The sequence below is a fragment of the Anoplopoma fimbria genome, chromosome 14 (genome assembly GCF_027596085.1).
Source record: "Anoplopoma fimbria isolate UVic2021 breed Golden Eagle Sablefish chromosome 14, Afim_UVic_2022, whole genome shotgun sequence".
NCBI lineage: Eukaryota > Metazoa > Chordata > Actinopteri > Perciformes > Anoplopomatidae > Anoplopoma > Anoplopoma fimbria.
In genome coordinates, this window is record NC_072462.1 from 21,716,953 (window position 1) to 21,744,042 (window position 27,090).

A 27,090-nucleotide genomic window follows, 5' to 3' on the forward strand; every position below is an offset into this window, starting at 1 on the left:
TACTCTGAGAATCTAGACTATTCATCAAGATAGGTGTGGTCTGAGCAATGGGGGCAAAGAGGGTTATTGTCCGTGTCCATTAAACACATTGTCTGGTTTGTGCTGGACAGCATGCAGGAAATAATGTTGAGGTTATAGAATGAAGCTTTGCAAATCTTTTCTCTGTTGACATTCATCACTGGATGTGTGAAAAAAACAACCCTGGGGAACTGATCTGGCTGTGGCGATGAGGGGCCACCTGTGCTTGATGTTTTGACAACCTGGGATTCATTGCTGGGGTTAATTAATAGTCAGATGTAGAGGAGATGGAGCGGACAGGAGGAGAGGATGTAGAGAGGGGAGGGTAAAGGGGGAGGACACTCTTTTTCTGTGTTGTTTATGTTTACTGAGGCACAACTGTGCCAGGTTTGGCTCAACAACACATCTCAGACCTCCACCTGAGCAGAGCACAAACAGGTCTGATTCTAAAATCAACACACCTGCTGAGTTTGTGATGCAGATTTTTTTTCACATTTCTGTCCTTTAAGCCTTAATTATTAGGTTTGAAATATCCACAGTAATGTGTTGGTGGTCACTCGTCCAGAGATATACTTACAACACTCAGAATGTTACCACTTTACATATCCATATATTGTTGTAATTATAATACTTGTGTTGGGATCTCATCCAACATTGGTATTCATACATATACTGTGCTTAAGCCCACACTTATATCGACCCAGGCAATAAAGCCTGATTCAATGTTCAAGTTCATCCCAAAGGTAATAAAGCAACGAATATACATCCATCACTGTTAAATCAGCCAGCTAGAAAAGAAGATCCAAAGATGGGTGATGAGAAACAAATACCTAATACGTGTTACTTTGAATTTATCTTTGGCAAACAGCATTAGTGTCTGTGGTAAATATTGTCAAAGTTGCAGCATTCATTGAATCAAATCATGTAGCAATGTTAAATAGGCAATTGGTGACATCTTATGTGGATGTTCAATCAGTGCTGATGGTTAATTTAGTCTATTGAAGCAATTTATTCCTCAGTGCGTGCTATCGTGACTGAGAGAGCTTATTTCTCTCGCTTATGGAGCGGTGCTGGCAGCTCCTACATGTACCAGGATGCATTTGGCTTCTGACACCGTGAGGGTCCACGCAAGCCTTATCCTCTTGCATGGCTCATCCACAGCCTCGGCCTCCCTCCTCTGCATCTCTTCAGCTGTATACTCTTGCTTGAATAAAACACTGTTAAATATTTCATTGCCCATATCATCCTCTGCATCCATATTTTGGGAAGCCATTTTCTTTGTTGGAAACGCAGATAGTTAGCAATACAAGGAGGTTCTGTTTTTTGAGCTGCATCTAGAGCTAGGCGCCTCCTGCCTACCCAGAGGAAGAGACTAGAAAAATCCAATCTGAAATAGTCAGTAGTCCTTACTTACCTCCAACTACGTCACTGTCACGTCTAATTTGCAGCTTCAAACTCAGCTCCCTCTGTGAATATAGCATGCACTGAGGAATGTATTGCTTCAATCGACTGCATTCAGCCTCATCACTGAATGGACATCCACATAAAAGGAGGCAAATTCTCCCTTTAATTGTTTATTTTATGTCAGATGGCTTTAATTCCCTGGGGGGTGTTTGAGGCCGGTCACTAATTGCTGCTCCTGTTGAATAATTACTGAAGTCATATTATTCAGTAATATCCTGCATGCGGCCAACCATTTTTGCTGTAGTTTGAACTAGGGTCAGGCCATATGACATAAGTCATTTCATATCTTGAAAACAATATATATATATATATATATATATATATATATATATATTATATCACAATATGTTTTCTGGTTGAATAGTAAATAAATAGTCAAAATGAAATAACCACATGGTTAAGCCTATTTTTGTATACTCCTGCTTGAATTAAATACTACAAAAGCACAGAGTATTTTCTCATTTTATTAAGAACCTTAGTGCAAAACGGACATAAACAAATTCAAGTAAATTTACACAGAAAAATAGATTCTATATTCCAGCTATATATTCACTATGTTTGCATTCATGTGTGCATACAACTACAGAGTAATCAGATATGGACATGGAGTTTGATCAGGTTTTCTGAGAAATTTGAGTTAGTGTGTGCTTGGTACTATCAATTTAGAGAACGTAATAAAATCACGATACGCTTCAATTGAAAGACGATAAATTATTAAATGTTTGAGCTTGTGGAAAGCTTGATTCCCCTTTAGAACAAGAACACCCACTTCTCAGATCTGATGGTATTTTTTTTATGTTGGATGTGAAGAAAATAGGTGGTTTTCCGGCCTGAGCTGATCGAGCTTGATTTAGAAAAATCAGAGCTACGTTAGATCCTAGCCTGAGGATGTGAGCTCGCTTGTTTTTTTTCAGTCCCCTGCCTTTTTCTTGTTTATGAGTCTAATAAGGAGGAAGCCTGCATGTGTGTACGTGTGTGTGCATGTAAACGTGTGCATGCGGTGTTAATTTAGAACCAAGGCACTACAACAGCAGCCATGTTTGACAGCGAGTGACTCTGGCAGCCACGATGAGTTCATGAATACCCCCTTCTGTCCTCGTGTGCATTGTGGGAAATGCTTGCTCTCCTGACTTCGTCACAGCTGTCCACTCACATCCCATAACGTCATGGCGATACAGCCCCCCCACATGCACACACACACACACACACACACACACACACACACACACACACACACACACACACACACACACACACACACACATGCACACTCCACTTTTGCTCACAAACAGGATGTGACATACTGACGCCCGTCTTGTGTTTGGTTTTCTCGTTTCCTATGAGATGAGATGGTAGAAACGAGGTCTAATTGGCAAGAAATGGTCTGTGTCTAATGATGGGGTCTGTTTTTCTACATTGTGTGTGGTCTGTGTGTGTCTGCCTGCACACCCATGCACTTGTAAATTAAACAAAATGGACATTTCAGAGATAAGTTTCGACTTTGCAATTTTAGCTGTGACACCCAAGGCTGAAACTCACAGAAAGACAATAAAAAAAACCACACAGGTGGGTGATTCAGACCAGATTTTAGGTTTGGGCAATGCCGATACAATCATCAGTTTTGTCTCTGATCTTTTATACCCCTGTGTCCATATATATGTTGATAAAGTACATCATTTCGAATGTCAGACACAGTTACAACCAGGTGTGAATGTTTATAACGAATCTGGGGAATTAAATATCTGGAGAATCCAGTAACTTCGCCACATTCAGCTAAAAATCCCATGTTTTTTTATATTGCGATAAAGTGGTCCTGCTCACTTATTTTGACACCAGTAATGTCCTAACAAAAGCAGAGCTATTAAAGGGAAAGAAGCCATGGCATACAGTATATTGTGAAGCAACATCATATAATAATATCTATTGCCAGATCACCAGGCTCTTATCCATTCACAGCAAATGTTGTTTTCAAAATGTCGTGTCATGGATCAAATTGGCGAATAGGAAATGTTGACATGGTTCTGGTACTTGACAATATCTACTGAGTATATTCAAAATCAGTAGGAGTCATTCGCTTGGGAACATGGATGTCTGTACTAAAATTCATGTCAATCTGGTCAGTAGTGAAGAACAGTTGGACCCGCCAACCAACAGCCAACCTTGTGCCCTGCTGCTAAAAAATATCGTCCTGTTGGTTTTGAGCAGATCTCAAACATCCAACGTCACAGTCATGGTAATCACACAGACAGAGACGGATTTTTTACAGACAAAAAGAAAGAGAGACAAGCAAAAAATATACAGTTTGACAAGTCATTGGGTAGACAGATATTTTTGTCTAGCCTGTACTTAGTTACCAGAAAAGCAGGACACAAACAGTGCCGATCAAAATGATTACCCTAATGTGCTTACTGTACATTACTGCATAGACCATTGTTTGATAAACTTCACGAGGGAATCCTGATATGTACATTTAAAATAGTTTCTTTTTTCCTCAGTTAAAATTCAAATCTAGTTGCCCCCCTCCTACTGTGTTTTACCTGTACAGGTTCAGGGGTTATCTTCACTCCCTTGAGCTGAAATGACAGACAGGCAGGTTGACATATGTTATGCAACAGCACCAGCTAGACGAGCAGGTATTGAAATAGAATATTCACTATGCAGAGAGACAGACATACAGTCTGTGACCAGCTGGTAGTGTTCAGACAGGCAGACAGGCAGCAGTGTTTTTAAGCTCCGTGTTCTCTCTCTGTCCTGTGGGAGCCTCCGTCTCTTCTTACCGTGATGTGTGAGGAACTCAATCACAGTCCCCGGCCCCCCGCTGGGCAGGGTCGCAGTAATTAAACTACATCACTCAGCCTCACGAGAAGGGCGCCTTTTTCTCTTTTTGCCTTCCTTTTTTTCTCAGCTACATCTGTCCACCTTTGTGTTTTTTCTTTCTTTTTAGCAGTCACTGTCTTCAAATGTTCAGTTAAAACAGTTGGGATATGACTTCTGTCTCTCTCTCAAGTTAAAAAAATGTACCAACAAGCAACTCTAAATCTCACAAATCGACAACATGTTGTTTTTACACTTCAGTTTTTGTACAGATTAAACAAAGGAGATAGAAGTCGTTGATTAGTGAGCTTCAGAGGTGCTGACAGATCTTTTTTACCTTTGGACAGAGCCAGGCTAGCTATAGCCCCGGCTTGTAGTCTTTATGCTAAGCTAAGCTTAGTTTTTGTATTTATCGTACAGACATGAGAGTGGTATCAATCTTCTCATCTCTAAGCAAGAAACCAAATAGGAGCATTTCCCAAAATGTCAGACTACTCTTTCAAAGTTCAATTGATATGTTTTTAACTCTTTAAATGAAGCTGGCAACAAACAGCCCAGTGTTTGGTTTGGAACCTTGTTGCAGCTAACTTGTTAGCAGACAGTTGCCTATTTTAACATTCCCGTAGCAACATCAGGATTCTAAAAGTCTTATATTTGACGAGTGGTGCTTGTGTTCAAAGATTGTCTGCTGGTGAGCATGTCAACCATTGTGTTCAGTCATCCATCGAACCAGGAGGAGGAAAGCTTCACATTTTTTGCACAAAGAACATGAATAGGCTACTAAATGGAGTGACGTGTATGTTCTTTCCTACTGATTTTGATGGGCAGCATGAATCAATGTTATCTCCGTCTTATTCTGCCATTGTTTCTTCAAGGTTAAATTAGAACAAGTTCTATTTTTAATCCAGCGGGAAAGGCTGAATCATAGGCTCTGGATATATATTTAATGAACCACACGGGAAATGGGTACTTTAGTGTGTATCTGGAAGTTTGTTCACTAATGTGGAAATCATCTGTTTTGTAGTTCTGTGTGTATGAATGTGTCTTTGTGAATTTAATTGCCTAGTTTTTTTGTTTTTCTTGATTTCTGGTCCGACCCTGAAGACGAGCAGAGAGCTCCCTGCTCAGATGATACGGGGGAAAGCGGCACGTGGCTCTGTGTGTGTGAGCGAGTGACAGACGATAGCATCACCCTCCATATTTCCTGTGCCGCTGTCTGGCGCCCACATGGGTATATTGTGGTGATGATAAAGGGATATTAAAACTCCTGGCTTCTTGCTCAGCCTGCTCCCTGCCCGACTGTCTGTCTACACAGTCATCAAATCATCCCTTCACCGGCAAACATGCACAAACATAGACACACATATATGTGCACGCTTATCAGAACTAAGTGGGTTATTGATTGTAGAGGATATATAAAAACAAAACAGCACAGAGGGATGATTCATGTTTGTATGTAAACAAACATGAACCATCGAGACAGAGACCCCACAGATAGTCCACACAGGGAGGGGTGGTGTGAATACGTAGAGCGACATAGTTTGAAACTTAAGAGCACTGACCATGCTGGGTTAGTTGACGCATCAGAGTGAGACTGTGTTGGTACACCTGACCTGTGTGGGGTTGGTAAGACTTCAAAATAATGTTTGTTTATGAACTGGCCCCTGGCCTCCTGTCATTCTGCAAAAGTGGTATCCCTGGTATATGAGCTGCTTTCCACTGTGATTCAAAGTGGTTGTGAGTGAGTACTGCGTGACTGCTAGGATAATGTGTGTGTTTGCATTAGTCACACTGCACTTGTAGTGTAAGTAGTAGCAGTAGTAGCAGTAGCTGTACTAGTAGTTAAAGAAGCTAGTTGTGAGAAGTATTGAAACGCAATATTTGTGGAGAGACCAAGAAAGAGACTTGATGTGAAAGTTTCAGCACCATGGAGAGGGACACCAACAAAATGTTATGTATCATTAAAGCCAAAGGGAACTTAAAGTTGCAGACTTGTAGCTTCATTGGCTTAATTATGAATATTCTCGTGGTATCTGCTGTTTATTTTGTTTCTTTCCCTAAATGATATGGTCTTTAATTCTTGATTAAGACGCAGAGCCCTCTTTGATGTGTGATGAATGTCATTAGACTTATTAGTTCTGACAGGTAGTGACTTCTTCTGTGAAGTGTTGGACAGATCAGGACTACTACAGGTGACATCTGGAGGATGAACTTCCCCAGATTTGATTCTAACTGACAGAGAGAAAAGGAGATTTTTTTGTGCAGCCCTAATTTCAACCAGAACTTGATCCAAAACAAACTTGTGATGGAAATCTTAGAGCTAGTTCCTCCGAGACAGAAGAAGTTTCTGCAGACCCGGATGTCTTAAGCAGTAACGTTTATTGTTTCTCGATGGAGGAGAACAGGGAAACACCACGTGTGAATCACAGCGTACTGCTACCCAATTCTGAAGATGGCGTGCCTGAGCACAGTATTTAACCTTCCCCAGACCAGCTAAGTTCCGCTATATCCAAATAGGGTTAGTTCTACATCAGCCTGGCATGTGTGAGGATTCTATTGGATATAAGATCTAAACAAGGAAATACATCTACCGTTGCTGTGTTAGCAACAACATAGCCTCTGTACAGTCTCTCTTATCCAGTGTCTCCAATCAGGCACCAGCCTGTTGAGTCTTAACTGAATACACAAGGTTTCTAGCTAACCTTGGCCTACCAGCTGTCCTAGCCAGCTCGGCCCTATCAGGCACATACAATGAGACTGCCTAAAAGAGTTTAGTTGACCTGACCTACAGACAGTTACCTTTAACCTACAAAAGGTAAATTTAACATACGATAAGGAAAATTCCTTCACAAAACTGAGCTGTAAAATGTTTTGTTGAGTGGTGTTTTGATTTGGAACAGGTTTATGGATCCACTGTGACTAAAATGTGGTCTTTGGAAAGTCTACTCGGCTACTTTGTTTGACGGTTTTAGTACAATGTAGACAGACATAGAGTGGGTTTACATGTTCAGCAGCATTGAAAGGCACAAAGAAAGGTTTTGGATGTTAATTTAAGTCTCTCCAGTAAAGTTTCTTGAAGTGTTGTATGTATGCATGTGCATGCTGATGTGTCTGTAAGACTTTTCATACGCTGTTTTACAGTCCTCATCAATATTTCATCTTTACGTCATCCTTCAGCTCTGATCTCTCTTTCAGTTCCTTCCTCAGACTGCTCGATTCTAAATGTAGGTTCCCTACATGGAGCTGTACATTTTAAAACAGTACGATAAATAAAAATCACAATTTGCCTGTGTGAAAAGGATTCTAATGAAACAATTATAAAAAAGCAGCATTTAGAAATCCATCACTGTCTGTGAAATTGATCAACTGCAAAGCTTGTGCATGAAATATGTATAAAACAATATATTTTATATTACATAGCAGACACTTTCATCCCAGCAGACTGATTTCACCCATAACGATAATACCCGTACACACAGATGTGCTTTATCGGTTACCATGCCAACTGGTACCGAGGGAGCGATAAGCGACCTTTCTTGTTTTCTACTTTTTCTTTGTGTGAGTGTGTGTGTGTGTGTGTGTGTGTGTGTGTGTGTGTGTGTGTGTGTGTGTGTGTGTGTGTGTGTGTGTGTGTGTGTGTGTGTGTGTGTGAGTACTGTATTTCTTTCAGTCAGTCGTGAGTGTTTGCTACCCACTATATAAAAGCTATTGTACTCCTGAGTATTTGGGCTCCCAAAGGTACTTAACTGAGAGGTTTAGGAACATACCCATAAGGGATGTTATAAACATTATCATTCATACTCAAATGCTTTTTTTTTAAAAAGCATCATGAATCATCTCTGTGTTTTTCAGTGAAGGGGAAACTAAATGGGTATTTAGTAATTTAGTTGATATCAGGCTAGTTCTCTTTCATTTCCCTCAACAAACCGAGAAAGACTTCCCATAATCCATCATTTTGTTTCAACCATTGTTGGTCACATTTGATAGAGAGAAAGCTACGCAGGATAGAAACTGAAAAAAAATGAAAATCTGTTTCAGTTCATTTGTTCACAACTCAAGCATTTGAATATTTTAGCTTCCTTGAAAGATGGTAAAGTAGGGAACGTGTAGGAATGTCTCCCTCTTAGAATCAGGATCAAATTAATATTATTCCCGGCTGCAGGAATACAGGCATCCCTCCTCCTTTTTCTTGTTAACCTCTCTCTCTCTCTCTCTCTCTCTCTCTCTCTCTCTCTCTCTCTCTCTCTCTCTCTCTACCTCTCCCCTTAGCCTAGAGCATGTGTTTTTCTTTCTGTGCACTTAAGTCTCCCCCTCTGTGTACAGCCTGTAATGAGGGCTGCCAGCTGTGTCTTAGTGGCTAGTGCACATGCACACACACACACACACACACACACACGCACACACACACACACACACACACACACACACACACACACACACACACACACACACACACACACACACACACACACACACACACACACACACCACACTATGTCGCTCCTCCACTTGTAGGTAAAAGCTGATACGATGTGATCAACCTATAGGCTGTATGTGTGTTTGTGTGTAGGAGGAGGCAGAAAGATGATTTGTATTTGTGTTGAAATGCTTTTGTAAATTTTTTGGATGTTTTGGACAGAAAACAACAAGCAATTTGAAGATGTCAATTTGGAATGTAGGAGACTGTAATTGACATTTGAAAGAAAAGACAATAAGTGAATTTATTGTAAAAAAAAAATAAACAACAGTTATACATAAAATAAATATTACGTCCAACCTTATATAGTATTGTATAGTAATTACTGGATGTTCCTGTCTCTGTGTGTGTGTGTGTACAGAATCCTGGCCACGGTGGGTTCGGACTTTGACCTGCGAACACTGCGAGCCGTGAGAGTGCTGAGACCCCTGAAACTTGTGTCAGGAATCCCAAGTAAGTCCCTCAACATTTGATGATATTATCATTTCAAGAATTGTACTGTGGACAAAGTCGCTTGTACAAACTCCAGGAAAGTTATTTTGTTGCCAAGCACTGATTTGAGCATTGAGATAAATGGACAGGAATCCATCCATAGCATTTTTTTTACCTTTCTTATTATGGTTCTTTGTTTTGATGTGTTCATATATTATTTACTTCGCTACCCTACAGATATAGGTACAGATATAAAATGTAGAAAACTAGCCTTGGATTGTCTCACAAAGTTTTTCGAAATTATAATTATGATTGTGAACAAAAAGCAAACATTTCTTTCTGGCCAGACTAAATGATTCGATATGGCTGTCACAGTCCTGCAACAACCACAGATACCACAATTTGTTCTTTTTTTTCTGTCAGAACATTTGATTTATTGATTGCAGTCGGGATATAAAGAGAATTTTAAGAAAATTATAACATCTTTTCCTGTCTCTCAGGTCTCCAGGTGGTATTGAAGTCCATTATGAAAGCCATGGTTCCTCTGCTCCAGATCGGCCTGCTGCTTTTCTTCGCCATCGTCATGTTTGCCATCATCGGGGTGGAGTTCTACATGGGCAAATTCCACACCACCTGCTTCAAGATAGAGACTGGTGAGAGCAACAGCTTGGCGGCGGCACGTTGTTTGTGCGACAACACTGATTATCGGCTGAGTTGACGCCAGGAAAAACTTTCTCTTCTTTCAGCTGTGTTCCCAACATTTGTCACGGATGAAAACATTACATTACATTGCATATTTATGCAGGCATACATAAATGATTCATAAGTTTCGTATGTATGTGGCTTATGGATAGCCGCACATCCACAGCGCTGGCAGGCAGTGTGCCTATATAAACGTAACAAACAAGCACACAGCAGAATTTCTGACAGCCGTTTTTCACATCTTGATTTTGATGAATGGTATTTTCACAGTGTTCAGGGTTTGATTAATAGCTTCTCCTGTATCTCAATAGGGACGCTTATGTACTCGGCTTCCTGATCGAATTTTACATCTGATGGTGTTAATCAGGTTACAATCCACTAGTTCTCCCTGCTACATTAGAAGCGCTTGCTAGTGTAGTGAGCAGCAATAATACATAATGGCAATCCTTGTTGTGTGACTGGGAGTGGAGCAGCGTCTCAACAATAGTGTTTTTTAAGTATACTCTCCTTAAATATAAACCGTGTTTTCTTTACATTACTGATTACCATTTTCCAATACATGATGTTTAATAGCAGGTTTATTTGAAAAGGTCACACTTCATAACCTTGTAAAAAAAAAAGTGTCAATTTGGAAACACTTTACTTTATGAAATGTCTTAATCATTTCTTAGTAAATTTCCTGAGAAGGCTAAAAGTAAATGTTCTCTAGAGAACTGAACAGCGGGTCAGTTGGAGATGTAAATTATAGGAAAGCATACAGTGAAACTAATATGGAGAATAAGGTTTCCAGATTAGATATCAGTGTTCATATTGGTTTAAATGGACCTTTGTATATCTCTCCAGTTCAGCAAGTCTTTCAAGAACATTTTAAAAACTCTACACAACTTTTTAATTAAAAAAAACCTTTATTCTCCATATTTGTTGAATTGCATTGTTGCCTGTAATTTACAACTTTACAGAAAGAAAAACATACTTGCACTTAAAAACTGTTTAAGTTAAGGTTAAAGCTGCACCAATAGCCAAAAATTGGGTAAAATCTAGCAACACTTATTAATTTACCCTATAATCATAAATGTTCCCTATAATAATTCACTCCAATTAATTACTTTCAATGAAACCATCAGGGAACTATAGGGACCGGGCCAATGATGAGAGCAGTGTAGGTTTACTCAAACATCACTTAGCCATCTTGGTGAAAATAGATTAGGAAATATGAAAGCTTTAGAATCAAGCTCATATATTTTTGTACATTTGAAGGAAACCACCAATTTACTATGAGATTGCACAAACAGTGTGAACATAAGTACAAGTCTGTCACATCCACCACATTTCATTTACGTGGTATGTGTCATCTGTGACAATAAAAGGGAGGGAGAAAGATAAGTCTGCAACAAAAACCCATTTTTTGGATAAATCACATCCGGGTTACTTCCGGTGTTATTATTATATGCAGCATTACAGTAATTGTAAAGAACACAAACAGTGTGCTATGCTGAAATGACCCATTGTATAATGCAGTGATAAAAACCACGAGAATGCTTTATTTCCTCACTGCTGGTGTCAGATAAAGTGTGAAGGAGTGACTCGAGGTATTGAGTTATTTTAGTCACAGAGTCACAGCAGGGTTTGATTAAGATGAGCAGCACTGGTAACAGCTTTCTACATGAAGGCTGTGTGATGGTCTTTTTGTGTGGGTGTGTTTAACTAGTCTTGTGGGGACAACGATTTGATTAGAAAGACACTTCGTGGTGACTTGCCTTCCTTTTTGGTAAATAATGAGGACATAATGCACGTTCCCTTAACGTCAATAATGACATTTTAGGGAGAAGATTTGGTTAGGAGTTAGGGTAAGGGTTAGGATTAGGATTTGGATGGTAACTGTTATGGAATAGGGTAAATCTCCAGGAAATGAATATAAGTAAATGTAATGTCCCTGACAGGTCATAAAAAAACACGACTGTGTGTGTGTGTGTGTGTGTGTGTGTGTGTGTGTGTCTGTATATGAATGACAGGCTTGTGGGCCATTTGTTTGAGTATGTCGGCATGTTGTTTGTTTGTGTTGTGTGCTTTATTTGGCTGTCCATTCACTGGAGCTCAGGGTTATTCAAGCCCCTGGCTTCTTTGTCCTTTGCACAGTGGAAAATTGTTTATTTTTCCCTTTAATTCTCTCTGCTGAGACTTTGCCTTCAGATACATGATAACATCTTGCCATGAGCCATTCATTTAGTTTTATTAAAGACAGACGGAAGGACTGAATTGGGTATGTTTCCTTGTGACATTATTTGGATTAGAAGATTAGAAGCAAAATCCAACACTTATGCAGATTTATATTAACAAAGAGTATTGGAACAGCGATCCCTTTAACTCACCAACATCCCATTTCCACTTGCAATGCTCATTGAAATTCGGCACTAATACCCATCACAGTTCACTAAAATATTCATGCCTATTCCTATAAATCTGTTCTCAAAGTTAATGGTGGCACTATGAAATATGTCCTTATATATATATATATATATTCTATATATTTTTTAAAGATGCTCAATTCATAATTTTGAGCGTATCTCAGGGCGCAGGCAGCTTGCAGCTAACGGTTGCTCATGAAGTCATTACTTCACTATATCTTTTTTTAGCAAATAGTTACTATATTGGTGCTCTGCATGTCACATGGGGAACCTTTAAAATAAAGACCAATTAAATAAATAGTTTTTTTCAATAAAATAAGAAACCTGATGATGAGCCAATGTATTCCATTAAGAACTGCACCCAGTTGAAGAAAATAGAGCCCTGGGATGTTCCCATATGGTCTGTGGATACTGAGTCCGGCTGACACAGCGCCTGTCAGTAGGAAGCAAAGGGGCACATTTTACTGGAGTGACACCAGAGGGATGTTGGCTGTGCAGTCTGGCTCCGCAAATCATCGTTAAAACCTGGCACGGCTTGTGATCGTGGCACTATCCCTCATGAAACTCTGGGCGCCCAAGGCATCTGTTATACTCAGCACATTTATTCTTTTCCTCTGATCCCCATCTGCTGACATGTGTGCCAGCACATCCTTTAGACAAACTCTCATCACCCTCCACGTACTCTGGTACCTCATCCCTCTGTCCCTTCGTAATCCTTGAAAAATCAAGCACAAAGTTGGGACAGATCATGCTTTGTTAAACCACAGCTACACTAAGCTAAGTAAACTTGTTAGCTTTTCACTTCAGAGCACATCTAAATCAAAAGTCAGAGTTCATATTTGCACATAAATCTATCACATCCTCTATGTTAAAATGGCTGAAAACCCTTCTGTACGTATTGCAGTTAACGTCTTGATTTACATCATTACCTGAAGTGCATATTCTTTGCAATTCTGCGTATCTGAGTAAGTAACATCAGGATGGGATTCGTAACACTGAGGTGAGCACGTGAAGACTAATAAGCATCCCTGAAACCCTCTTCTGACTCAGGCCCTTTATGCCAAGTATGCTCCACTGGTTTGAATGAAAGATAAAGTGTGAGTACAACAAAGGATGTCAGTCTAATTGAGCCAGGGGGATACAAACACCAAAAAGTCACAAAAAATGATTTAGAGCCGACTGTAACCTGGTGGAGATCAACGATACGTCTTAATCTGAGGCTGACTTCTGTCTTTCTGTTTTTCTTATTATAGGAGGAACTTAACTGACAAAACCTATCCATGCAAAACCTGAACATAGTCAAGTCCGTTGACATCAAGATTGTAGCCTTGTTTTATTTTTCTTAATCTTTCCCCTTGTCAAGGTCAAACCTGCTGCCACACAGTTGCATAACCCTTCTGCACACACTTCTTTATATTTTACACTTAATAGTTCATTTTCTCCTCAAATTATTTTTGGGAAATATTAACTAATGCACATACAACAGATAAACAATGCCACCTATTTGTTTTATACATCATACTCATTTATTTAGTTTTGTTGGCAGTACTTTAGTTTATATTTGTAGCACACACATTTAGTTTCTTTTTTGTAAAGGAGGTTGTACTTTAACAATGGGATTCATGGTGGTGGGTTGGACCCAAATCCAATCAGCATAAATATGTGATGGGGTAGCACGCCTCAGATTTTTTATTAACGACTACAAAATACCAACATTTTACTTGTTTAATTGGCTTACATCACATGATCATGTGATAACTCCTTTGTTTAAATAATGATCTGATCAACCATTACATACAATATGTTTTTTATCCTTATTTGGTCAGTTAAGTAGTTTACCTCCCTTAAGGTGCTCACAACTTTGCTACATATTTTGTACATTTGTTTGCTTCATTTTTGGGAAAATAAACCCTTCTTTGAAAATCCACCTCATGCTTGCCAGCTCGGCCCCTCACAGCCCTGCAGTGTTTTTCTGCCTCTATTTGATCGGCGATAGTAGAGAGACGACAAGAGGTGAAGGGAGGAAGACAGGGAATGACATGAAACAAAGGTGCTTGGTCAGATGTGCACTTGGGGTTTTACTGATCATGGTCTGCGCCTTATCCTCTGGACCACGGGGGGAACCAGAGATTCAAAACACCTGCACAGTTTTGTAATATGTTATCCTTAATTTCCCCAGTTACTGTGATATGTTACAAGTTTTTGTCTCTAAATCAAGCTTAGATGTAATTATCTTGTCCAACATTCACATTTCAATGGTTTTGATGTTGAGTTGACAGTGGAACTGTGGTTATTGATGTGTGTATGTTGTATTGTGATGTAAAGGCAGATTTGCTTGATCAGTCATGATCAGCAGCACTGTTAGCATCCTCTTAAAGTACCAGGGTTTTCCCCCTGCACTATCAAGGCTAGAAATTAGTGCAGAGAGCTTTTACTTAAACTGTACAGAGAACAATTGAAATCAATAAGATATACCCATAAAAAAAACCCCCATGTTTTTTTATGTTTGGTATATTTACTGTAGGGGAAAAGGGACATCTGACATATAGATAACTTCCAGATGTTCTGAGTGTAGAAGAGAAGCTGTAATATTGGCTGCTGGCTAGGTTCCTAGCCACAGAGCAATGCTCTAAATTCATCTGTCCATCTTTTTACCGGCCTCCACCTGTGGTCACAAGCTTTGTGCAATGACTGACAGAATGAGGTTGCAGCCACACTCTGCATGACACGGTCGGGAGGTCAATGGTCCCCATTGAGAGGAACCGGTTGAGGTGGGTGGGGCACCTGGTAGTATATCCCTGGATGTTTCCCTTTGGAGGTGTTACCAGCATTACTGATAAATGTCTGTTAGGAGATCATGGGTCACATCAGAGCAGCGAGAGGCAGCTGGAGAAAGTTGCAGGGGAAAATGACATCTGGCTATTTGCTGTCCCTGCTGCAGACCTGACCCACATAAAACCGGTTAGCATTTGGGGAAACTATAATTATTTAAGTTGCTTAAGTAGCATAGAACAACTTTTTTAATCTTTTCAATCATTCAGTTACTTTTGAGATCTATCAATCCATCCACCCATCAAATAGACACTTTAGTTTAAGTAAAAGTCATCTAAAAACATAAATATGCATATCCAAACTCATTCCATGTCTCTCTGTATTTCTCTATCGTTCAGGTGAGAGAGCAGCAGACTGGCCTTGTGGTCTGGAGCCTCCTGCCAGGTTGTGTCCCAACGGGACCCAGTGCAGAGAGTACTGGACTGGACCCAACTTTGGCATCACCAACTTTGACAACATCCTGTTTGCCGTGCTTACTGTGTTCCAGTGCATCACCATGGAGGGTTGGGTGGACATCCTCTACAGCGTGAGTCTTTATGCATTTAAGAATTCGGAATGTTGTATAAGCTTGATTTCTTGCAGTCTGCTAGATTGTCCAGAGTATGATACCTATTGGTAGCCAGATTGGTATGGTTATTCATGGTCCTCAGAAGATGATTTTATGGTGTTTATGTTTATGGTGCCAAATCAAAGTGGTCAAACTTCCACGTGGACCAACACTCTACCAAAATGTGTCTTGAAACAAAAAGGACAGGATTTAATTAAATTAGTTGTGGATTAGTTGTTGATATTCATGCTTTGCCGAATATAAGCTCCACTATTTGAAATTATCTGAAAAACCCCATGTCCTTAAAGGAAGAAACCTTTTTTTTTGGAGCTGTCTTCTGCCGTAGGCCAAATGCCAGGGATGTATTTATCTAATAAGCAGATTGACATTCATTTGTTTATTTTGATGCCCCCATGAAGAGAACCCATGCTAATTAAATGACCCCATGGCTCTAACTGTAGTGCCACTCTCAAGACACACTTCATTTTAGGTTAGAGGAACAGAATAATATTGTATTGCAATCCATCACTCCACTATTTTTGGGTGTAATGAACATTTCAGCCTTCGGGAACCACTTATGGTGTTTTGAACTCAAAAAAACATGAATAATTCATTCAGTGAAGGATTGTTGAGCATACCCACTCTTTTCCATCACCCATGTGCTTAATATTCATATAAAGAGACTAATTCACACTTTGGAGCTGCCAACCACAAAACTGTGACCATGGAGCGGCTCCCCTGGAGCATTTTGAGGATCGGCTAGTCGGTCATATTCATTCATTTTACTCAATCAGGTTTTTCACACAGGTTCATAAATTTAAACATGACACCCTAAACTCATAAACCTGCGACCCTTAGACTATATCATCTTTGATATCTTGCCCAACTCTCTGTGTGTGTAAGCCAGCATGCTGAAGTAGAGATGGTGAATAAGTAAACGCTTTAGGGTGTCAAGATGCCAGTTTGAGTTCTGCATGGATGGTAAGGTTGCAGCAGTGGCACAGCTGACACACTGTACCTGTCCAGTGTGAGTCTACTCACACTGTAGCCTTTTTGTATTTGGAACAAAAAAATGGCATATCAGTCTCTCAGTATACTTTAGAAAAAAATAAACAACATGATTTTAGAAAAGGAAGCATATTTATTTGTAAAACATATACAACTAAAATCCTGTTCAAGCAACAAATAAGATTTTATTGCTTATGTACATGAAGATTATTTACAAAAAACAGACAGAGGTAGCAATTATGCAATTCAAGCATAGGGGAGGGAAAATGAGTAGGCTTTCAGTCTCCATTTAAAAATGGATCTCATTCATACTCATCATATGTTGCCACTTAGGCAGAAGCTGCAGGGGACAGCCTTATGTAGTATCATGACACATAAAATGACACATACGTTTCTAAATAAAGACAAAAAAAAGATTCCCAGTGTTTACAGAGTAAAAAGGTGATAAAAGATGTGAAAGGCTGAACAGGGAAACATTGAGATGGTTGCAATAAGGAAAAGGAGAACAGAGGAGAATGAAATACTAGTTAAACTCAATTAAAAACACCTTGTGATCAATTACTTCAAAATAGCCTACACCCATTCACACACACATGTACACACTGATGGTAGAGGCTGCCATACAAGATGCCAAACTGCCCATCAGGAGCTAATCTAAATGCTCATTCACACACACACACACACACACACACACACACACACACACACACACACACACACACACACACACACACACACACACACACACACACACACACACACACACACACACACACGCACTCAATTGCGAGTGGCCCATGGAGGTGATCCAGCATTGCAACAGACTTGTGAACAGCAGCTCATTAAAATTATTCGTGCTTGTGTAATTTTAGCATGCACTTCTCTGGATATTTAAATATTAGATTCTTTCATTTGTTTTAGTTTTTTTCACAGGTTGCTGGGTAATAATAATCACACTTAGCACAAATTGTAACTCACACCACCTTTACAGGAGGTGTAGCATGAGCAACAGCAGCTTCAGTTCTCCGTCTGTGTCTACACAGGATGCCTTCAGTCACAGTCTTGAGACACACGTTTCAGGTCTGGGTTAGCATGTAAAGGTAGCTGTTGTGCGGCCTGTGTAGACAACCTGCCTTGATTTAAGTGGGAGTGCATCTGGTCCACCGGACGTGCGTGAGACGAACAACTGAGAAATATGGCTTATAGTCACATGTTCATATGGTGAAAGAGGATCTGTTGATATTTGGTAAAAATAAAACTTGAGCTGGGACCTCATGTGCTGAATAATTTAATTAAGAAGTCAAAGATCTCTGTGTGGACAGTGTTGTTCAGGGACATTACCATTAGCTGTGGAATAAGATCTATTATTCTGGATCAAATACATTTTACTTTGTAAATTATTTACTTGTTGCATTATTTGCACATGTACCTCTGTCTACCACATTTGTCTACCACATTTGATTTTTCATTTTCCCATTCTCTACCTTTATCTTCTTCTTTTCATACCTTAACGCCTCTACTTTTCCTTTCCCTTCACCCTCTACTTCATCTTTTCCTTTACTAAGAGACAGCAGCTAACTGTCACAACATTTAGAGCCTTTTGCAGAGCCATCTTTTCTCCTCCTTTTTCTTCTTGCTCTTCATCCTTGTCTTGCTCCAAACATCTCCCGTAGCTTTTTCTGGCTCATTATACTAAGCGATGCAGACCCATGCTGCTGTGATCCGAGAATGCCTTTGCTTTCAGTCGGTACTTTTGATCCAACAGTTATTTTTACCGCAGCCTTTTTATGCGGTGTGCTGTACTTCTTCCTATTCAACAAGGTACTTCTCTATGTACTGCTTATTTCACATTCCAGTCCTCTCCCTTCTTATCTCGTTTTTTTCTGTTCCTTGACTGGATTGATTCAGATGCATGAAGAAGTAAGGTGGGATGGTTTTCTAAATTGCCTTGTAGAGACCATTCATACATCCCGTTGAGGCAAACAAAACCCATTTTGGGACTGTTTTGATTTGCCTGATTGCTGCTCTCGGTTTTACTTCACTACACACGGACGGTGTTTAGCTCTTTGGAGAATGTTTTCACAGAAGTTTAATACCTTGCTGACCATCCGTCTGTTGGAGTCTTTGGTTACTCACTCACCGTGTCTGTGAAACATCAGCCTACAGGCTTGTGTGTGTAACAAGTGCCAGTGATCCATTACAAGAACCGGGGCCATGGAGAACACTGCTTTGTGACTGTCTGACAGGTGTGAATGCTCAGGACACCTCAAACAAAAATCCAGTTGACAGCTGAACCACTGGTCTAAATCCATGAGCCCGGTACATCTAACAGAAGGTAGCTAAAGCAAGCATTTTTACAGTTTACAGTTGCTATTGCAAACATATTTATGCTACTACTAGTTCTAGCCATGGGTTTAATTAAGCCTGATAATTCAGCCTGAGTGAGAGGTCTTGTGTTCTGTTTTACGCTAACCTTACCTATTCATATGTAGGCAATGGGACAAGATTTTGAAATCAGAAGCGTTCTGGTTTCTGTATATAGACTGAGTAGTCATAGCGGGCTTTGGTTGAATGCAGGTAAACCATCTATGTAGAGAGCAGGACAGGCAAAAGGCATTAGCCTAAATGTAATCTGGGAACCCACCTAGTCTGAGGATTAAGCTGTTTAATGTAAACTGTCTAGTTTAGAAACAATCTGGTCATAGGCGTTGTCTCTCAGCTCCAGTCTTGCATCTCAAGTTGCTAATCGGAGTATAAACAAAAAGTGGCGCATGGAAAAGGAAGTTTGGCCCAGAAAACCGCTTGCTACACCAGAATCCCAAAAACATATCCCCTCGCCCCCAGAGGCTTATTCGTTGTCAGACAGATAGCCGATGGATCTCAAAATACGAGTGCAGAAACTGCTGGCAAAATGTGTCATTGCAGAGGTGGTAGTAAATGGTGGTTATTGTTTTTCATAGTAGTACTTATTCCTTGAAGTGAGGATGGATTTCTTTTACTCATCTTGATTGACGGTACTGTTAGCACCTCTTAAAGTACCTGTGACTCATCATCTGAGCAGAGCCAAAATGTCCTTCAAAGAATGTTGTCAACAAAGGAAATAAAAGGAGAAACCAAGACAAGCTTATTTAGTGGAAAACAGCCATGGGTGTATTTGTGTGAATGCAGTGGAGCGTGCATGCTAGTATACAAATGTATATTCACTCATGGTACAGAAGTAGGAAGGGGGGTGGGGGGGTTGGGGTTGAAGTCTAAAACATCACGAGGCCACATTAGCATCCAGTGGCTCTATTCTGCAGAATATATACTTTCCTGTAACCTGGCATTAACCCCGCAGATTGATGACTATGCTACCTCTGCCCAGAGGGGGATTGTTCAGACCTTTCTCTCTAATGGTGTAAAAGAAAATGCAGAGTACTTCTCTCCATCATTACCACCCTTCCCCCTCTTCGTCTTTCCCTATTGCTTCCTCTCTGTCATCCCCCCCCCTCCCTCATAACTTCACCTTCCCCGGCGAAGCCACGTCCAAGGATCCCGTGGTCTCACAGCAGCTGCTGTCTGCCATCTTAGTCTTCAACTGAAGGGAAGGGTGACGATGAGGTCACATTCAGAGCGACAACATGCCTCTGATGTCGCGAGCATGTTGCTGCAGTTACCAGTGATAAGAGGAAATACAAGCCAGGAAGTCCAGTTTGAAAGCCGAATCAGACAGGAATACACTATAACTTTATATTAAACCAAATGCTCAAAGACTTGAAAAGATACTTTCATGTGCATGACGCAAACTCGGTGCAAAAGGCAGAGGAAAAAGACAGTTAGACTTATTTCAGACTGAGAGAAACACTTTGTTCATTGTTTCAGGAAACACACGGCTTTTACCCTGATGAGGTCAGAAAGATAAGTGAAATAGTTTGATTTGAGTAAAACCTGAGTAAAAGTTACTTGAGTAAATCTTTGTTGTTTTACCTTAAGCATATTTAATTTTTTAGTTATGAGTCTTTTTTTAACCGGTAGTTTTTTCAGCTTCACAGAAAACCTCACAGATTAAACGGGTTAGTTGGATTACTGTTCTGTAATGTGCTGACATATTTGACAAACAAAAAGCATGCTATATTTATATATTATTACATCATAAATTTACTAAATCTTTGTTTTCAAACAGTCCTTGTTATTCTGGAAAATAAATGCAATACATCCTTATTTGAAGTCACAGGAGATTTTTAGAGGCTGATAAAGTCTTTGGCCTTGGACTGAATTATTAAAAACTGGCCATTTTGTTACATAATTAATGATGTCAACAGGACCTGCACCAACATGCCCCCTGCAATTATTGAATACAGTGCTTTTTTGTCTCATTAATGCTACAACTAGGATTCTAATTATGTGGTATGCAATGGATGCACAACTTTCATTAGAATAAATTGGTACCATACATGCTTCAAGGTCTTCTACATGCTATAGCATTTGCATATTTACCGTGTTGTGGTCATGTAAGTAATTATGAGAAGCAAAAGCAACTCCTTTTAAGGAGTTGGCCTCATTGATTTGACATGAGTCCTATAATCGTATCCTGTCTCCTTGCAACAGTCAGCATGAGTTTATTTGACATGCAAACACAATCTTTCCGTAAACTTAACCAAGTAGTTGCCTAAATCCAACCCTAACTACCGAGGTCACAGATCAGGAAATGTTGATATCATATGAATAGTTTCTGTAACCATCATCTCAGGTAGGTCAATTTGTAATGCATTAACTATTAACTAATCTATCGATAAGGTATGAAGACTTTTTGGTTGTTGGGTGTTGTTCCCAGACACCCTGCGGCACCCTCGCTGCATCGACACAGTAAACGTCTCCTTGAAATCAATGGGAAGGTGACTTTTTCTCGACAAAGTGCTTTTGTGCTTAGGAAGACAGCGAGCCAGCATGTTCTAGTACATGATGAAATCCAAGTCTTAACACCCAGCTAGAGCCTGGGAACGAGAGAATGCCACCAAACTGAACCTTCTTGAATTACGAAAGGAGCAGAGGAAGAGAGGAGGGAGTGCAAATAAAGAGAGATTTCAGCTTATGCTAATCATCATAATATTGCCAGCCGCTGCAGAGCTTTTGACACGAGCAAAATATCCTCCCAACAGCGTTGTCTTTAGCGGCTAAACCACATGGTGGATGTTACGGATATGCAACTCCAGAGCGTTTGAGGCCAGATTACGGTGGAATATGCATCCAGAAGTTCATGCAGAGAAAGATAATGAGCCTTTTGCTTCCAAATGATCCTCTCATTTTCTGGGTTTTTCTTTATATTTCCTTCCTTCCCTGCATCCACGAAATTAGCCTACTTTGATAATAATCAGTGTTCTGGGTGAAAACTGGATATTGTTGTTAGTGCACTATTGTTTTTGAACTTTGCACACGATAAATGATCTGAATTGCCTCTGGCTGTAAACAGAACATGCCATATCCCTCATCTGTCTCCAGTGCAGAACATGTTCACCTTCATTTTCACCTTCAGATCCTATTTTAGATATTGTTGCCATGTTATCACCAGCTGGCAGCTTCTAGATCAGATCTGACTTGTTAAAGGTACAGTGTGTAGAATTTAGGGGGCAGAAATGACTATTTGCAGAAATAGAATAGAAAAATATAAAGCCTTTATATCTACATAGGGAGCGGGTCCTCTTCACAGAGTCCGTGTTGTACTGCCATGTTTCTACTGTAGCCCAAAGCAGACAGACCAAACCCCGGCTCTTTTTGACTGAAGTAAGGGAGTGATGATGATGACTTTCACACTTAACCCCATCAAACATGTGCACATGAACCCTGCTTTGGCTTATTTTGGTGGGTTCATGCACACAAGCTTGGCAAAAAACTATTCTTGAATACAAAATAAAATAAAATACTTATTGGATCTAAGTGTCATATTTTTTTCATTGATTCTCATATGTTACTTTAACATTTGAAGTTAACACCTCATAGCAAATTTCTGATATATATATTAAACAAAATCCAATAAGCTCAAATGTATTAAGTAGGGCCTTTTTATGTACAAATTATCTGAAGAAACTTTGTACCATCTTGAAATTATCCTACCATGCCCATCTGTGTCCACTACACTCTTTTTGAGCAGAAAAGCGGTGACAGCGTTCCACAAAAGGCACCAAAGGCTTGCACTGATTCACACTATGAAATGCTGCTTCAGTCAGCGGGGAAGTGGCACTGTTGTAGCAGCAGAAGGATGCGTGGGTGGTTTCTCAGCGTTGATAATGTGGCAATCTTCGCTTCATGCCTCGTGATTTTATTACATTTCCTCTGTCTCTCCTGGCTATCCGACGGCTGCCATCAAATTAGATGCGGCCCTAATTACCTCTGCTGTGTCATGTTCAGGCTCAGCACTGCAAATAATGTACCCGTCACTTCAAATAGCGTGTTTGCTCTCATTTGAGTGTAGTATTAAAATCTTGTATTCGAGTCCCTTAAAATATTTTCTCAATCAGCTGATTGCTATCAGTGATGGAACGAGAGCACTTTTAATGAATAATATTAGTTCATATTGATTGAAATCTTGCATTGTCTATTTAGATCTGTATGTGAGTTTGTGAAGTTTAATGTGTGTGTGTGTGTGTGTGTGTGTGTGTGTGTGTGTGTGTGTGTGCGTGTGCGTGGGTGTGTGACATGCAAGGGGTCGCAGGCACCTTTTCCTCTCACTTCATTAGAGCCGGTGGAGTAACGGAACCAGGTGCACCTTGACCTTGTCAGGGCAACATCTTGTGCTTGTCAAATCCTCCTAAAAATAGAGCAGCACAGAGGAGACAGTTAGAGATACTGTGTGGACATTCAGTCGTAGCTTTGTGTGAATCTTTGAACCTCAGCAGATGAACTGTAGCTAACTCAAGTATCAAAAACACTCATTTGGAGACGTATTTGTGTCCACCTGATTTATTTTAGCGCATTCACAAACTGTTCTCTAACTTTTTCTCTGTCAGCTGTTTGGTGCTGGTGCTGTGTAAGCTGTAGGCAGGTTATTATTGAGGTAAAGGCCTCAGAATAAACTATTTTAAATACCAGACTTCAGCCTGTAGGACGCGTTTAGTACTTTGATTTGAATGGAACTTTGTGTGCACATGTAATAATCTTGTAGTCTATGCCTTTTGCTCAGGTCCGTGTTTGAAAATGACATGCCCAAAAAGAATGAGAGTGTATCTCTGCAAAAATGTCTATTTGTATAAGCTTGGTATCTTTAATTAAATTGAATTAAAGTTAAAACTTTTGAGATATTTGCAGAGGTTTTTTCAACAGTATATATGTTACTAAGTATATGTAAATAAAGATGGAACACAGCATGAAAATTAATTTCCTCCTAACAAAACTGTACACTTCTAGAGTGAATACCCATTTGGAATGATGCAGCCCAAATCCTCTAGCGAACCATACCACGACATCTGAACATTACCTGTGCACAGACTGATACTTATAAAATGAAGCACAGCAAAGTAGGAGAGCTTTAAATGGGCTATACAAATTGCCCATTTGGGTAAATGTTGGTACCATATGTGCCGTCTGAAATTTCCTCGGGTAACAGTAAAAATCATATAATGTGATTGCGATATCACTGTTGGTTTTAATTGCATCTAAATACAGACCCTCTATACATGTTCCTATTCAAAGAAAACCTTTACCTGTTGGTCTATTTGACCATTCCGTGACTGTAGTGAAGGCCAATGCCTTTAGAATGAGTGCAGTACCATGATTCATCCACCAGATGAACAGCGTGTTTTCACGTGTGCCTATTTAGTTGACTGGTGTTTGAATTGTGTTCACTTTTACCTTCACTTTAGGTAAAAATGGCTAGCATGTGCTTTAAGCTAACCATCTGGCCATTATGTTTGTGTGCAGGATGACAGGTTAAACATGTTGCTACATGTCCTGATCTGCTGTTTGTTGTGACTTGCAATTGTTCAAGCCTTTAAGTCAAGCTGGCTGAATAAATACAATCAAAATTAGCCTGCAGCAAATTCATTCAATGTCCAAAGAGAAGAATAGTGAACTCAACGAGAGATGATAGGAGCCCCAAATTCAATTGAAACTGTTTTGATACATTCCTTCTCTACAAGCAGCCCTCTGAGGACTTTTTGCTCTCTGTGCCAGCGGAGCTATTGAGCACAGTCACCGCTGCTTGTTGTGAATGTTTCAGGACTGTAAGGAGCTGCAGAATTGATTCAGAGTGGCTGTCTTTATCTCTGCAGGCTTCCCTTGGCATCAGAAAAAGTGTGTGTGCGTGTGTGTGTGTGCGTGCGTGTGTGTGTGTGTGTGTGTGTGTGTGTTGTGTTTGTGTGTGTGTGCGTGTGTGTGTCTGTGTGTGTGTGTGTGTGTGGCAGTACTGTAAGCCGAGAGTGGGAGTACACTGTCACACCACTACTGCATGATGCACGACTCCAAATTATGTGGCAGCGTTATGCTTTTTCCTCGCTGATCATTCAGAGCAGTCAGCCAGCGATGACTCATGGGAAGAACAGAGGTGGAATAACGATATCAAGTGAACTCATATAGAAACATCAAGATCAGTGGAAATAAGTCACCGAAGGCTGCTTTAAGATATCAACAAAATGTAGGATGCAACTTAACATCCATTGTGGAGGTTCTGTTTTTGGGTCCCATATGTTTTTTTATACAGAATGGTTTGTATGTGATTTTTTACCATAATAAGCTTTCTTTTGTGGTTATCAATGATTTTGCAAGACCGCCTTTAACCATTTCAGTATCTCTGAATAAATAGACCTTATTATACTCATAATTCCATTTAACTTTTCTATTTGTTCTCATTTGTCATTGCATTGCACTTAAACAACATATGGGGTCATAAGAAGCACTGCTAAAGGCAACATAGTGCATCAATAGTTTTGTAATAAACTTAATTAGTATAGCCAGTGGCTTTAATTGCCATATGCCCATTTGCTCTCTTGCTGTGCACGCTGTGTGTTTTAACCTCATTGCATGGCTCCGTACCCAGTGCGCTTAAAGGTGGGGTCCAAAGCAGAGCCTTTCACTTGGAACATTCAGGATTTGGTGACCTTTATATACAAAGGTCTGTAAACTATATTAAGAAACCTGCTCTTTACATCTTGAATATGTTGTAATATGCAAAAAAAAGGTTCTTGATTTTCTCCACCACATGAGGGATAATATTTTTTCAGCTGAGTAAAGGGCCAAACTTTATTTCAATTATTTTATAGTTGTTTTCAACATAGATTATAAAGTATCACATTGTAAGATGTGTTCAAAAAGCATAAAAAAAATTCTGCAGACTTTGTGAACAAAAACATCTTCGCCTCAATATATGTATTAAATGTAGAGGGAACCACAGATGTGTTTGTCTGACGTTGCCAGAGGCTGTTTGTTATATAGAATACTGGATCACACCCTCCATCCTGAAGTGACATATGATAAATTGAAGTGATGGATGTCCTTCCATGCTGCCCAGGGGCCATGGTACAGCTCTCTCCTCTCCTCTCTCCTCTCCTCTCTCTCCTCTCCTCTCCTCTCTTCTCCTTTCCTCTCCTCTCCTCTCCTCTCCTCTCCTCCTCTCCTCTCCTCTCCTCTCCTCTCCTCTCCTCTCCTCTCCTCTCCTTTTCTCAAGAATGCCAACAATCGTGTCCTGGTTATCATTGTAGATCTCAAACTACTAAATCTGACATGCTGGTCTTTACATTGTGGCCTCTGCGGATAAAATGATAAAGTTGTCAAGAAGCATCCCTTCTTCTGTCGGGTCATTGTGCTGATGTGGTATAGTTTGATCCAAGTTTAGATCAACAGCATTTCATGATGACACTGGCCATTTTTGTTCTCATTTATGTGCTCTTTTAAGCAACTGAACAACTGCGTCTGCACAGAAAGAAAGGTCATTATTAAGAATAGAATTGTGGATAAAATGCAAAAAACCCTGCTGAATTCAAACACTGATAAATTCCTTAACTATCTTTCTGATATGAATCAACCAAAAGCAGTCCCAGAAGTAGTGCAAAATCACATTCAATGGGATTCGATTGTGCTCAGCTTGTACAACCTCTTAAATCTGAGAGAAAAAAAAATTCAGAATAAGAAAAAAAAAAAAGCTAGCCTGCCTGAGTAGTCATCTGAAGAATTAAGGCTCCATCAACAGGAGAGAAAAGTCTTCCCTCCTCTGACTCTGGGACTGAAAGCTGAAGCAACCGAGTGCATTCACACTTCATTTTTTCCTTCACATCAGGCATCCAGAGTTTTCCAGAGAGAGAGACCATATCTGCTGCTACTGCAAACTGAAAAGAAAGCTGCCTGTTACCTAAATCTGACCACAGATGCAAAACTAGCAAAATAACTTATTTAGAGCAATAGTTAGAGGATTGGAAAAACTTAAA

General features: G+C 39.9%; 1 protein-coding gene across 1 annotated transcript in view; it reads left to right on the top strand.

Moving 5' to 3' along the window:
• cacna1bb (calcium channel, voltage-dependent, N type, alpha 1B subunit, b) overlaps positions 1-27,090 on the top strand; it is a 151,631-nt gene that overhangs the window by 46,936 nt on the left and 77,605 nt on the right. Inside the window, exons 5-7 of the mRNA XM_054612347.1 lie at positions 9,135-9,226; positions 9,706-9,858; positions 15,483-15,670. Coding sequence (XP_054468322.1) covers positions 9,135-9,226; positions 9,706-9,858; positions 15,483-15,670 — 433 coding nt within the window. The remainder of the gene's footprint in view (positions 1-9,134; positions 9,227-9,705; positions 9,859-15,482; positions 15,671-27,090) is intronic.